The 12,455-nt window shown below is 42.7% G+C and overlaps 1 protein-coding gene across 1 annotated transcript in view; it reads left to right on the top strand.

Moving 5' to 3' along the window:
• chm (CHM Rab escort protein) overlaps positions 1 to 12,455 on the top strand; it is a 130,008-nt gene that overhangs the window by 30,270 nt on the left and 87,283 nt on the right. Inside the window, exons 3-4 of the mRNA XM_078211667.1 lie at positions 201 to 273; positions 11,921 to 12,042. Of these exons, the coding sequence (XP_078067793.1) occupies positions 201 to 273; positions 11,921 to 12,042 (195 nt within the window). The remainder of the gene's footprint in view (positions 1 to 200; positions 274 to 11,920; positions 12,043 to 12,455) is intronic.

The following is a 12,455-nucleotide window of genomic DNA, read 5'->3' as shown; positions in this document are numbered from 1 at the left end:
AAATTCTGATCTAAGAAAAACACTCTAAGAATTAAAAGCAAATTAGCGGTTGCTGAAATCTGAAACAAAACAGAAAATGCTGTTCTCTCTCCACAGATGCTATCAGACCTGCTGAGATTTTCCACCATTTTCTGTGTTTGTAACTTCAAAGAATTGTTCCGAACTTTGTTGTGGTTAATCAGCTTTTTGATCCCATACAGGAGGAATTATTATGGAGGTAACTGGGCCAGTTTTAGCTTTTCTGGATTGCTTTCTTGGATTGAAGAATGCAGAGTAAGTCATGTTTTATTTAGCAGATTGCATGAAAGTATTTGCAGTAAATAATTCCATATAGTACTTGAAATTTCAGAAGTTATGTGAACAAGAATATGCATTCTGTCTATTAGCATGTCTGTGTATAGCATGTCCTACATAGTTTAGAAGAAAAGGTTATCCATTTAAACCAGAAAAATCATTTTCAGTTTTGGTCAAAAGTGCACACACTGGGTCACTGAAGTGCATTGAGGTGAAACCTGATTATTGTGAATCTTCTCATCTTCAAGGCTCAAAGTGTATAGAAGTTATATTTTTCCACATTTGTACTCGACTACATTTCTTCCTATCCTCTCTTCAGAATACACTTTAAACCTAGGTTAGCCATAAAATGAATCCAGTCACAAAAGTGTCTTAAATTAATAGACCAACAAGCTGTCTGTGAAATTATAGGGTGTGGTTCTGCTCTCTTGATCAGAAACTCGGTGAGTGAGCTTCTGAAATATGTGTAACATTTCCAAGTCTGTCACTTTTCCTTTCGTCAGGGAATGGGGCATGATTCATTGTACAGGAAGACACACTACCATTGTACTTTTGGGTTTGAATGCAGTTCAAGTTGATGAGTGTCTTAAAATTTTCACATGCGTTTTGTTCAAAGTTTTCCCCCCTCCTCCACCATGTTAGAAAGAGAGGAGGAAAATGTAGCATTTGGGGATATTTATTTGTTTGAGAAGTGAGCTATGTGACCAAGGCCAGCATACATTGCCCATCCGTAATTGCTAATAAAAGGGTGGGCCTGAGCTGGTGCCTTGAACCACTGCAGACTGTGGCATAAGAGCATAAAAAATATAAGGAATCGGAGCCGGGGAAGACCATACGGCTCATCATAGAAGCTTAGAAAATAGGGTCAAAGGTACGTCATTCGGCCCTTCAAGTCTGCTCTGCCATTCAGTATAATCATAGCTGAATCCTCTATCTCAACACCATACTTCCACTGTCACTCCGAGGCCAGAGAACTATGTTTCTCCTCATCTTAGTCCGAAATGGCTTTTCCCGTATCCTGAGACTGTGATCCCTGGTTCGAGACTCCGAAGCTTGTGGAAAGCTTATGATGCCATTCACTATGGTGTGGCTGATCTTGGTTAAGAGGGCTTCAACTCTATTTTCCCACCTGCTCCCCTTATCACTCTATTCGCTGAGACACCAAAACCCTGTCCATCTCCACCTTAAATATGTTTAATGATGACGCATCCACAGCCCTCTGGGAGAGAATTCCAAAAAATCACAACCCATTTTTTCCTTCATTTCCATCCTAAATGAATGACGCCTTATCCTGAAACTGTGCCCCCTTGTTCTCGATTCAGCAGCCAGGGAAACAACCTCTCAGTATCTACCCTTTCAAGCCTCTTCATAATCTTGAATATTTCAATGGAATCTTCTTTAAAATTCATTTCTGGGATATGGGTGTCACTGGCATTTTTTGACCATCCCTAGTTGCCCGTCTGCAGAAAGTGGTGGTAAGCTGCCTTCTTTAACCATTGCAGTGTCTGAGGTGCAGGTACACCCACAGTGCTGTTAGGGAGGAAAGTCCAGGATTTTGATACAAGGTGAAGGAACAAGGGTATATTTCCATGGCAGGATGGTTGAGTGTTGTTGGAGTTACACTCATCTAGGCAAGTGGAGAGTTTTTCATTATACCCATGCGTTGTAGATGGTGAACGGGCCATGGGGAATCAGGAGGTGAGTTACTCTTCACAGGATTTCTAGCTTTTGACCTGCTCTGGTAGCCACAGTGGTTATGTGGTTAATCCAGTTCGGTTTCTGGTCAATGGTAACTCCCAGGATGTCGATAATCACCTCTCATTCTTGTAAACTCCAGAGAATATCAATCCAATTGTCAGTCATGGTTTTGTGAGAGGGAGGTCATGCCTCACTAACCTGGTGGAGTTTTTTGAAGAAGTGACCAGAATGGTTGACGAGGGAAGGGCAGTGGATGTCGTCTATATGGACTTTAGTAAAGTGTTTGACAAAGTCCCTCATGGTAGGCTGGTGAAAAAGGTTGGATCTCATGGGATAAAGGGGGAGGTGGCTAGATGGGTGGAGAACTGGCTTGGTCACAGAAGACAGAGGGTGGTAGTGGAAGGGTCTTTTTCCGGCTGGAGGCCTGTGACTAGTGGTGTTCCGCAGGGCTCTGTATTGGGACCTCTGCTGTTTGTGATTTATATAAACGATCTGGAAGGTGGTGTAACTGGGGTGATCAGTAAGTTTGCAGACGACACAAAATTGGCAGGACTTGCAGATAGTGAGGAGCATTGTCAGAAGCTACAGAAGGATATAGATAGGCTGGAAATTTGGGCAAAGAAATGGCAGATGGAGTTCAATCCTGATAAATGCGAAGTGATGCATTTTGGTAGAAATAATGTAGGGAGGAGCTATACGATAAATGGCAGAACCATAAAGGGTGTAGATACGCAGAGGGACCTGGGTGTGCAAGTCCACAGATCCTTGAAGGTGACGTCACAGGTGGAGAAGGTGGTGAAGAAGGCATATGGCATGCTTGCCTTTATAGGACGGGGCATAGAGTATAAAAGTTGGGGTCTGATGTTGCAGATGTATAGAACGTTGGTTCGGCCGCATTTGGAATACTGCGTCCAGTTCTGGTCGCCACACTGCCGGAGGGACGTGGAGGCTTTGGAGAGAGTACAGAGGAGGTTTACCAGGATGTTACCTGGTATGGAGGGGCTTAGTTATGAGGAGAGATTGGGTAAACTGGGGTTGTTCTCCCTGGAAAGACGAAGGATGAGGGGAGACTTAATAGAGGTGTATAAAATTATGAAAGGCATAGATAGGGTGAACGGTGGGAAGCTTTTCCCCAGGTCGGTGGTGATGTTCACAAGGGGCATAGGTTCAAGGTGAAGGGGGGGAGGTTTAACACAGATATCAGAAGGACATATTTTACACAGAGTGGTGGGGGCCTGGAATGCACTGCCAGGCAAGGTGCTGGAGGCGGACACACTGGGAACGTTTAAGACTTCTCTAGACAGCCATATGAACGGAGTGGGAATGGAGGGATATAAAAGAATGGTCCAGTTTGGACCAGGGAGCGGTACGGGCTTGGAGGGCCGAAGGGCCTGTTCCTGTGCTGTTTTGTTCTTTGTTCAATTTAGCCTCTTGTAAGACAGTCCTGTCATCTCAGGGACTGGGTGAACCATCACCTCCAAAACAAGTGTGTCCGTCCTTAAATATGAGAGCAAAATTGCATACAGTATTCCAGGTGTGGCCTCACCAAAGCCCAGTGCAACTGTAAGAAGATTTCCTTATTTTTGTACTGCAGTCCCCTTGTTGTAAAGGCTGATGTGCCATTTTGTTTCCTAATAGCTCACTGTGCCTGCATGCTAATTTTTTGTTTCTTGTACGAGTACACCCTGAATCTGAGCATGAGCATTTAGAAATTTCACGCCTTTTTTAAAAAAAAATCAGTTTTTCTATTATAACTAAAGTGAATGACCTCGCACCGACATTATATTCCATCTGCCACTCTATTGTCCAATCACTTAACCTGTTCATATCTTCTTTCAGCCTCTTTGTTCTTCCTGCGATTTGCATCCTTATCAGCTTTGTTTTGTCAGTAAACTTCCAACACGTTGCTCTCTGTCTCTTTATCTAAGTCATTGATATAAAATTTCAATAGTTGAGGTCCCAACACTCCTCCGCTAGTCACAGCCTGCCAACTTGAAAATTCCTCATGGCCAAATCGGATGCTGCACTTGGTTGAGGTCATTGGGTTACATTGAAGCTTCATATGTTTCATATGAAGCAATTTTTAAAAGCGGCATCCCGGCCTTTTGGCTAAGATGCAAATGAGCTCAAGTCTTGGAGGAGGTGTTGCTTTGCTCCTCCAATCAACTTGGCTCATGTAGATCAGGCCCAGGACAGGGTGATTTGGTCGCTCGCCCTGCCTTGTCAGCCTGGATCTGAAATGTCTCAACTTGTTGAGACTCTGAATTGGATTTGATTTGATTGAATTGGAAAAGTATTAAAAAAAAATCAGAAGTACTTAGCCAAAGGGATGTGACTGTCTCCTGGAACAAAGTGCCAAGGTAACTTTCCTGTCCCTGATGCATTGCAGTGTCTAAAGCTCAAACTCCAGCTTATCAACACAGCCAAAGTTCCCTGAATTGCAGACACTGCACGTGTGGTTGCTGTGAATCACATTGGTGTCCACCAGAACCCACATGCTACAGCTGTAAGACACCAGTCCTGCCATGCTTATTGTGTTTATGTAAGAAATGAGGGGGGGGGGGGGGGGCGATTCTCCAGAAAGCGCTGAATTGGCAAGATAACTGGTCTAGATCACTCTTTTTTCAGTGCAACTTCAGAGCCGAACCTCCTCACTCTGTGCAATGTAGAGGTCACAATTGTGAATATCATTAAAGGCCTTCACAAAGGCCCCCAACCCCCCCCCCATCCAGGGGCGCCCCGATATCCACCTTCACCCCCCCCCGATCACTGGACTCCCTCCAGCCCAGACTGATCCTGTCTGCAGAGTGGCAGCGGGACCCCCCCCCCCCCCCACCCCCGCTGATCGCTCCCAGGCCCTGCCCAGTGGGCAGTGCCAAGGTGCCCCCTGGACAGTGTTGGGGGTACCACACCCCCCCCCCCCCCTTTCACTCCGGCGGGGTCTCCCGCTAGTTCCCCGAATGTGGGGAGCTACTCTAAACCCCACTGGAGTGAAATACTCCTGTCGGGGTGGGAGATGGTATCGGGCCTGGCAAGTTCCGTGCCGGACCGATAATGACATTAAAATAGATTTAAAACAGAATAAAATCACTTGCCTCTCTTCCCGCCAGTTTCCAGCGGGGTCCCGACTGCGCCTGTTCTCTGGCTCTGGGAGATGCGCATGCACTGGGAATGCATGCGCAAATCCTGCGAAATGGCCAACACGCAATTCTCCCATCCCTTCGCGCCAAAACAACGTGCGCGTCGGGGTGGGAGAATTGCCCCTCGGTTTCCAGTTTAGGAGTATCACTGAATTGTCATCTGTAGTTAAGCATAGTTGCATGGTAGTACAGAATGCTTGAGTATTGCTAATAGAGACAGGTTGCTAAAGCTTTTCATCTTGTCCTCATCAGGACGAACACAAGAATACCAAATTTCAAACGTTTGCAGCAGTTTATAAAGCATGAGAAAAGCGTGCTGATTGGCAAGTGGACTGAGATTAACTGAGATTTTGACTGCCATGGTGAAAGCAGTGAGGGGCAAAAGGCTACCAAAGCTCCCTGATAATTCAAAAATCGTCATGCACAGTTTTTGCAAATTATCTGATCACAGAACCCTTTTGACTTCCCAAGAGTACTGATGGAAGCCTAAGAAATATTCTTATGTTGAAGAGTTAAACCACAAAAAGTTGTTCTTGCGCAACAAACTTATCGAAGTCTTTTCTGTTTCTTCTGTACATGTTATAATAAAAAAGCAAAGCACTTGAGCCTTACCTTGTTTCATTATTTTGCTCACAAATTCATTTAATATTAGGAGTGCTGCTGGAGAGCAGGATTTTCACATCGGACACATTCACTCACTCACCGCACACAGTATGCGTACACACGCATGTGCTCACCTTTCTCACTTTATCTTTCTCATGTACATGCACAAAGCTCTCTCTCTGTCACACTTTCTCTTCCCTCTCCCTCTTACATACTCACTTATCTCCCTTTCTGTTATATATATATCCTCTCGCTCTCACATGCTGGTTGCCCCCATTCTCCCATCCCAAACCTTACCTTGTTCTCCCCATTGCTCCTTCTTCTTCTGCTCCAAAGTCCACTTGCCCCCTCACTTCCACCCCGTGGCCTACTGTCTCCCTTGGTCTATGGTTGCACCCCCTACCACTCCATCACCTGCTTTCCCCCTGACTTCATCATCTGCTGTTTTCACACTTATCACAAGTGAATCTAACAGCAGCCAATGCGGTGAACACCCAGTCTTTGATTTATCATCCATATAGTATTTTTCAAATGATATACATTAGCCTGGCCTACTGCAGAACCCCTGGATGTATCGAACGGAACCCCAGAGTTCTGCTGAACATAGTTTGGCTCTAATGGGTTTTACTACTGCCTACTTCAAGCTTTCCTTCACTGGTCGATATACATATTGAGATTCATATATCTCCACGTGCTATAAGATTGGCCTTATCAGCAACCTAATAAATCAGGCCCTCGCTATTTACAAGCTTTGCAAGAAATCAAATGTATCAAAGCTATTCTTTGAGGCAGTTCCTGTACTGATTGGATCATCGTTCGCTGTATATCGTGCAAACTAGCAGATGGGCCAGAGGCTGCCACTTTGACACCTGAAGTTACCCTGTAAAGGTAAAGTTTCTCAAAAGTTTGAACAACCGATTGCCCAGTGACTACACGAGTCGTAATCTCCACTGACAGGATGCTGCTGACAGTCCGGAAAGACGTTCTGCCTGCTGCATAACTATGCAGTGTCATGCCTGAATTTCAGTGTTGCTGCGATGCCACATACCATAGGCAGTATGTCGCAGTGATTGGCTGATTGAGTTGGCACGTTTCTTAAGTTGTTGGTATTAAGTAGAGTAGAGACTGTACTCAACTATCCCATAGTTACAAAACGTCTACTGTTAGATGTGATTCCGCGAATGGGCAGTACTTGCTTAACAATCCAGAATGTGCTAATAGCTGTGCTTATCACCAATTTAAGATGATCAGTTAAGCACATTTACACTCTCTAGAAATGACACATTCATATGCAGGAACCCATCTTCTGAAAATGAAAGGAATATGTTCAAACTTTGCACCTTTTTGAATTATCAGGAAGTTCTGACCTCATGAACTCCTCCTGTGAATCCCTTTTGGTTCCAATACACAATCTGTCGTCCTACTTGGTAGTATTTGCTCCTCATAGCTTTCTTGTTTGACATTAGCACAGTGAAGGTAAATGTCACTTATTTTTTCAGGCTTGTCGCTGAGTTCAGATCTGTAGTGTTTGTGGATACTGTAGTTAGTGCATTCTAAACATTAGTACAGATTGCTCAAACTAAATACTTTATTAATTCTTCAAACTTCCAAGTTAGTTGATAAAACAACATTTCTTCATTTACAGAACTTTCCCTAATTATTTTTACCCCTCGCCCTCAGTCACAGAAACCACGATCATACCACCTTTATTTTTATAATCAACTTTCAAATCCCTGCTCACTGGCCTCCTCTACTCTACAACTGACAAAGTTCGGTTCATGCAAAACTTTAAGTCCATGTCCATTTTAGTAAGGCCTTCGACAAAGTCCCTCGTGGTAGGCTCATCCAGAAGATTAAGATGCATGGGATCCACGGTGGATTCAGAATTAGCTTGCCTATAGAAGTCAGAGAGTAGTGATGGAAGAGTATTTTTCTGGCTGGAGGTCCGTGACTAGTGTTGTTCCACAGGGACCCATACAGGGACCTCTGCTGTTTGTGATATATATAAATGACTTGGATGAAAACGTAGATGGGTGGGTTCGTAAGTTTGCAGATGACACAGATAGGTGGCTAGTGTGGATAGTGTAAAAGGGATATAGATCAGCTCCAAATATGGGCAGAGAAATGCAGATGGAGTTTAATACAGGTTAGTGTGAGGTATTGCACTTTGGGAGATCAAATGTTAAGGGTAAGTATATAGTTAATGGCAAGACCTTGAACAGCATTGATGTCAGAGGGATCTTGGGGTTCAAGTCCATAGCGCCCTGAAAGTAGCCACACGAGTAGATAGGTTGGTAAAGAAGGCAAATGGCATGCTTGCCTTTATTGGCCAGGGCACTGAGTGCAAGAGTCAGGATGTCATGTTACAGCTTTATAAAACTTTGGAATATTGTGTTCAATTCTGATCGCCACATTCCAGGGAGGATCTGGAGACTTTGGAGAGGGTGCAGAAGAGGTTTACCAGAACGCTGCCTGGATTAGAGGGCATGAGCTATAAGGAAAGGCTGGACAAACTAGGGTTGTTTTCTTTGGAACGACGGAGCCTGAGGGGATATCTGATAGAAGTCTATTGCAATACGAGAGGCATAGATAGGGTTGACAGAATCTTTTTCTCAAAGTTGAAAGAATCTTTTTCCTAGAGTTGAAATGTCTAATACTAGGCGGCATGCACTTAAGGTGAGAGGGGGAAAGGAAAAGTTCAAAGGAGATGTGAAGGGCAAGGGTTTTACAGTGTGTGGTGGTGTCTGGACGTGCTGCCAGGGGTGATGGTGTATGCAGATATAATAGGGGCATTTCAGGGGCTTTTAGGTTAGCACATGAAGATGCAAGGAATTGAGGGATATGGATCAAGGGCAGGCAGAAGGAATTAGTTTAATTTGACATCATGTTCTGCACAACATCATGGGCCAAAGGGCCTGTTCCTGGGCTGTACTGTTCTATGTTATTGCATGTACTCTCTCAGAAGACTAAGGAAATTTGGTATGTCCACTACGACTCTCTCCAGCTTTTACAGATGCACCATAGGAAGCATTCTTTCTCATCGTATCACAGCTTGGTTTGACTCTTGCTCTATCCAAGACCGCAAGAAACTACAAAGGGTCGTGAACGAAGCCCAGTCCATCACTCAAACCAGCTTCCCACCCATTGACACTCTCTACACTTCCCGCTACCTTGGAAAAGCAGCCAGCATAATGAAGGACCCCACACACCCCGGGCATTCTCTCTTCCACCTTCCGTCAGGAAAAAGATACAAAAGTCTGAAAACATGTACCAACCAACTCAAGATAACTTCTTCTTTGCTGCCATCAGACTCTTAAATGGACCCACCTTGCATTATGTTGATCTTTCGCTATACTCTAGATATGACTAACACTACATTCTGCACTCTCGCCTTTCCATCTCAATAAATGCTATGCTCTCTCTGTATAGTGTGCAATAAACAATACTTTTCACTGTGTACTAATGCACGTGACAATAAATCAAAGTAAAAACTAGATTGTTCATCATTTCCACCATTTCCAGATTTCATATATTTCTTGTCCCTCAGACAGCTATTGATTTAAAGTTCTTTGTTTTTTGATCCTGTGTTATCTTATCCAACTCTACTTCAGTGGTGGTTTTAATCCGTATATTTCAGCAAGCATTTGCTGCTCCAGTTTAGGCTTGCTGCTTGTGCCCTGCTTTGTCTACTGATCATTTTAAGTCTTTCAAAACAGTGGTAAAGGGTGATTGATTGAATTAAATACTGTTCTAGAGCACTGTTGCTACTAGCAAGCTGCTTAACTGATCCTTCAGTCACTGATACCACTACCATTTGAAACTCTCCTAAAACCTTACCACTTCTCACTTTCGTCGACAGTCTCTATTAAAAACATATCTCTTCAGTTATGCTTCTGGTTCTTTTTCTTTGAGGTATCCTCCATGCAAAATTAATTTTGGCCAATGTTGACCCCATTCCAACCACATCTGTGTTTACAATACTGAAGTGTCAGTTGTCTAGTGTACACCGATACTGAATTGGTAGTCTTGCACAGAACTTGTAAGGATGGTCACGAGAAATGGGACTTGTTCATATTGAAGTAAGTAGTTTTGGGACAGATTAGAATTTCACTTTGTATTTGGTTTCTTATCTATCCTGCAAATGCCTGTGCTGGCTCATACAACATTAATCTGTTAGCCAATTCTTTCATGTTTTGCCCAAGTGGGGAGAAGATGGGAACAGTGATTTGCAAAAGTGGGTTTAAAAACTTGAACTGATTGTACTTTAGCTGCAGGGTAACTACCAGATCCATTATTATGCTTTTTCTTCCTTACTGTCTTTTTACAAAAATGCACCATGCTGACAGTGGTCAGACTTGCGCAAACGCCTGCATTCTGCCATTTCTGTGACTTTCTGTTGGTGCAGAAAATAGAATTTTAATCTGATAAGTGGCTTGCCATGTAATGCCTCATCACACATCAGTTATGCAACACTCAGGCTATGAAACTGTTGTATTTCTGACTGGGGATGTGAAAAGAATGCATTATAGTCCCCTGTGCACTTGCGATATAATGAGCTTATAAGTAAAAACTTGACACATATGCCGGTGTGACATGTATGCTAGATTTTGTAACCTATCCAAATGGCTCTTTTGGCAGTCAATTTTTTCTGCTCTGCTTGCATTCCGGTGATGCACTCTCAGATGTTATGCTGCATTGCAGGTGCCATGTCAATGCTCATTTTTGAACTCCGTTAGTGTTATTCAGTACTCTGAAAATGGCTCTTTGAGTCTTGTGAAGCAGAAATTAACAAGTGAAAAGTTATTCCAAGATGATGTTGCAGCTATATAGGACCCTGGTCAGACCCCACTTGGAGTACTGTGCTCAGTTCTGGTCGCCTCATTACAGGAAGGATGTGGAAGCCATAGAAAGGGTGCAGAGGAGATTTACAAGGATGTTGCCTGGGTTGGGGGCATGCCTTATGAGGATAGGTTGAGTGAGCCTGGCCTTTTCTCCTTGAAGAGATGAAGGATGAGGGGTGACCTGATAGAGGTGTATAAGATGTTGAGAGGTATTGATTGAGTGGACAGTCAGAGGCTTTTTCCTAGGGCTGAAATGGTTGCCACAAGAGGACACAGGTTTAAGGTGCTGGGGAGTAGGTAAAGAGGAGATGTCAGGGGTAAGTTTTTCCCTCAGAGGGTGGTGGGTGCGTGGAATGGGCTGCCAGCAACGGTGGTGGAGGCGGATTCGATAGGCTCTTTTAAGAGACTTATGGATAAGTACATGGAACTTAGTAAGATAGAGGGTTATAGGTAAGCCTAGTAATCGCTAAGGTAGGGACATGTTCGGCACAACTTTGTGGGCTGAAGGGCCTGTATTGTGCTGTAGTTTTTCTATGTTTCTATGAGCAAATCTGACTACATGAAAAATCCATTTAAAGTTCTTAAAATTTGTTTATATTAAGAGTAATAACAATCATCTTGGAAATCATTGGGTCCCTTGCTTAACAAATAGACAAGTGGGGTTAATTTTAGTTTCTGGTACTGACGGTTTGAAGGAATGACCTCCAGATGATGATGCATTTGCACAACAATAATGGCAATGTGCCCAAAACAAAAAAAATTGCTGATATTTTTAGCAATAATGCTTCCTTTTGTTCATGACTAAACGTGTGTATATATATCCTCTGACCTTTTTGTTATTTGTATTAAAACACAAATTTCCTTTCATTAAAATGTTGGATGTGCTTTCTGCATGCCCTTGATATTTTCCAGTGAGAATTCATGCGAATATATGGAGGAAAAATGCTAACATTTTCTGTGGAAAGGTTGGCTTGTTGCATCTCTTTAAAAAAGAAACTTAAAACCTTGGCTTTGTCTAATTAAAAATTAGTGTGAAAATGTACTGCTAATCAGTAAATTTTCATTCCTCGTTTTTAAATTATGGCATGGAAATAATGTACAATTGAATGTTATGGAGTGATTTAGATTGGTTTTTGATTGGAAAAGCTTAACTTTTAATCAATAAAAAAAATTAGTTAATGAATATATTACCAGTGAACCACATCAGATGGTAGTGAAAGCCTCCAAATGTAGGCATTTAAAACGAGATGACTTTATTGCTATGCATTAGAAGTACCCTGGCTACTGTAGTTGCTTTTCTGCCTATTCTGACTTTTGATTCATTTGATTTTAACCCCATATCAGGGACAGACCTCAGGTAATGCAGAAGTTAACTGGAAAGACAAGATATTAGAAGGGGAAGATGCCATTCAACTTGATCAGGTGGATAAATCCATTGAAAATTTGGAAACCTTCTGCTATGCAAGGTGTGTTTTTCAAAATGTAATTCTCTTTATTTCTAAGAAAAATAAGAAGAATCACAGGGTTGACGTTAAAATTCAGCCTCCACTCCAAGAACATAGATTGTCACATTTAGTTAGAAAATGACAATAGCAAAGGCGCATTTTGTAATTAGGTGCATTGCATCATCTTAAAGTGCAATTAAATTGTGTAGATGTTTATGTGAAGCATTTTGATCTACACTGAGCTCAACTGATTATCTTGCCTCATAATTTTCATAACACTGATATGAATGTTCACACTTATGAAATCACAGCTGTAAACATGAAGGAGCTCACTCTGTTTCTGTAATTGTCAGACACACACGCACAATTCTCATTTCCACACTATCTCCAAAATGAACTTCCTGTTCCTGTACGTTTGCAGCAAGAATCTCTTA

Source organism: Mustelus asterias, chromosome 4 (genome assembly GCF_964213995.1).
Source record: "Mustelus asterias chromosome 4, sMusAst1.hap1.1, whole genome shotgun sequence".
Classification (NCBI taxonomy): Eukaryota; Metazoa; Chordata; class Chondrichthyes; order Carcharhiniformes; family Triakidae; genus Mustelus; species Mustelus asterias.
This window is presented reverse-complemented; position numbering and strand designations above follow the sequence as displayed.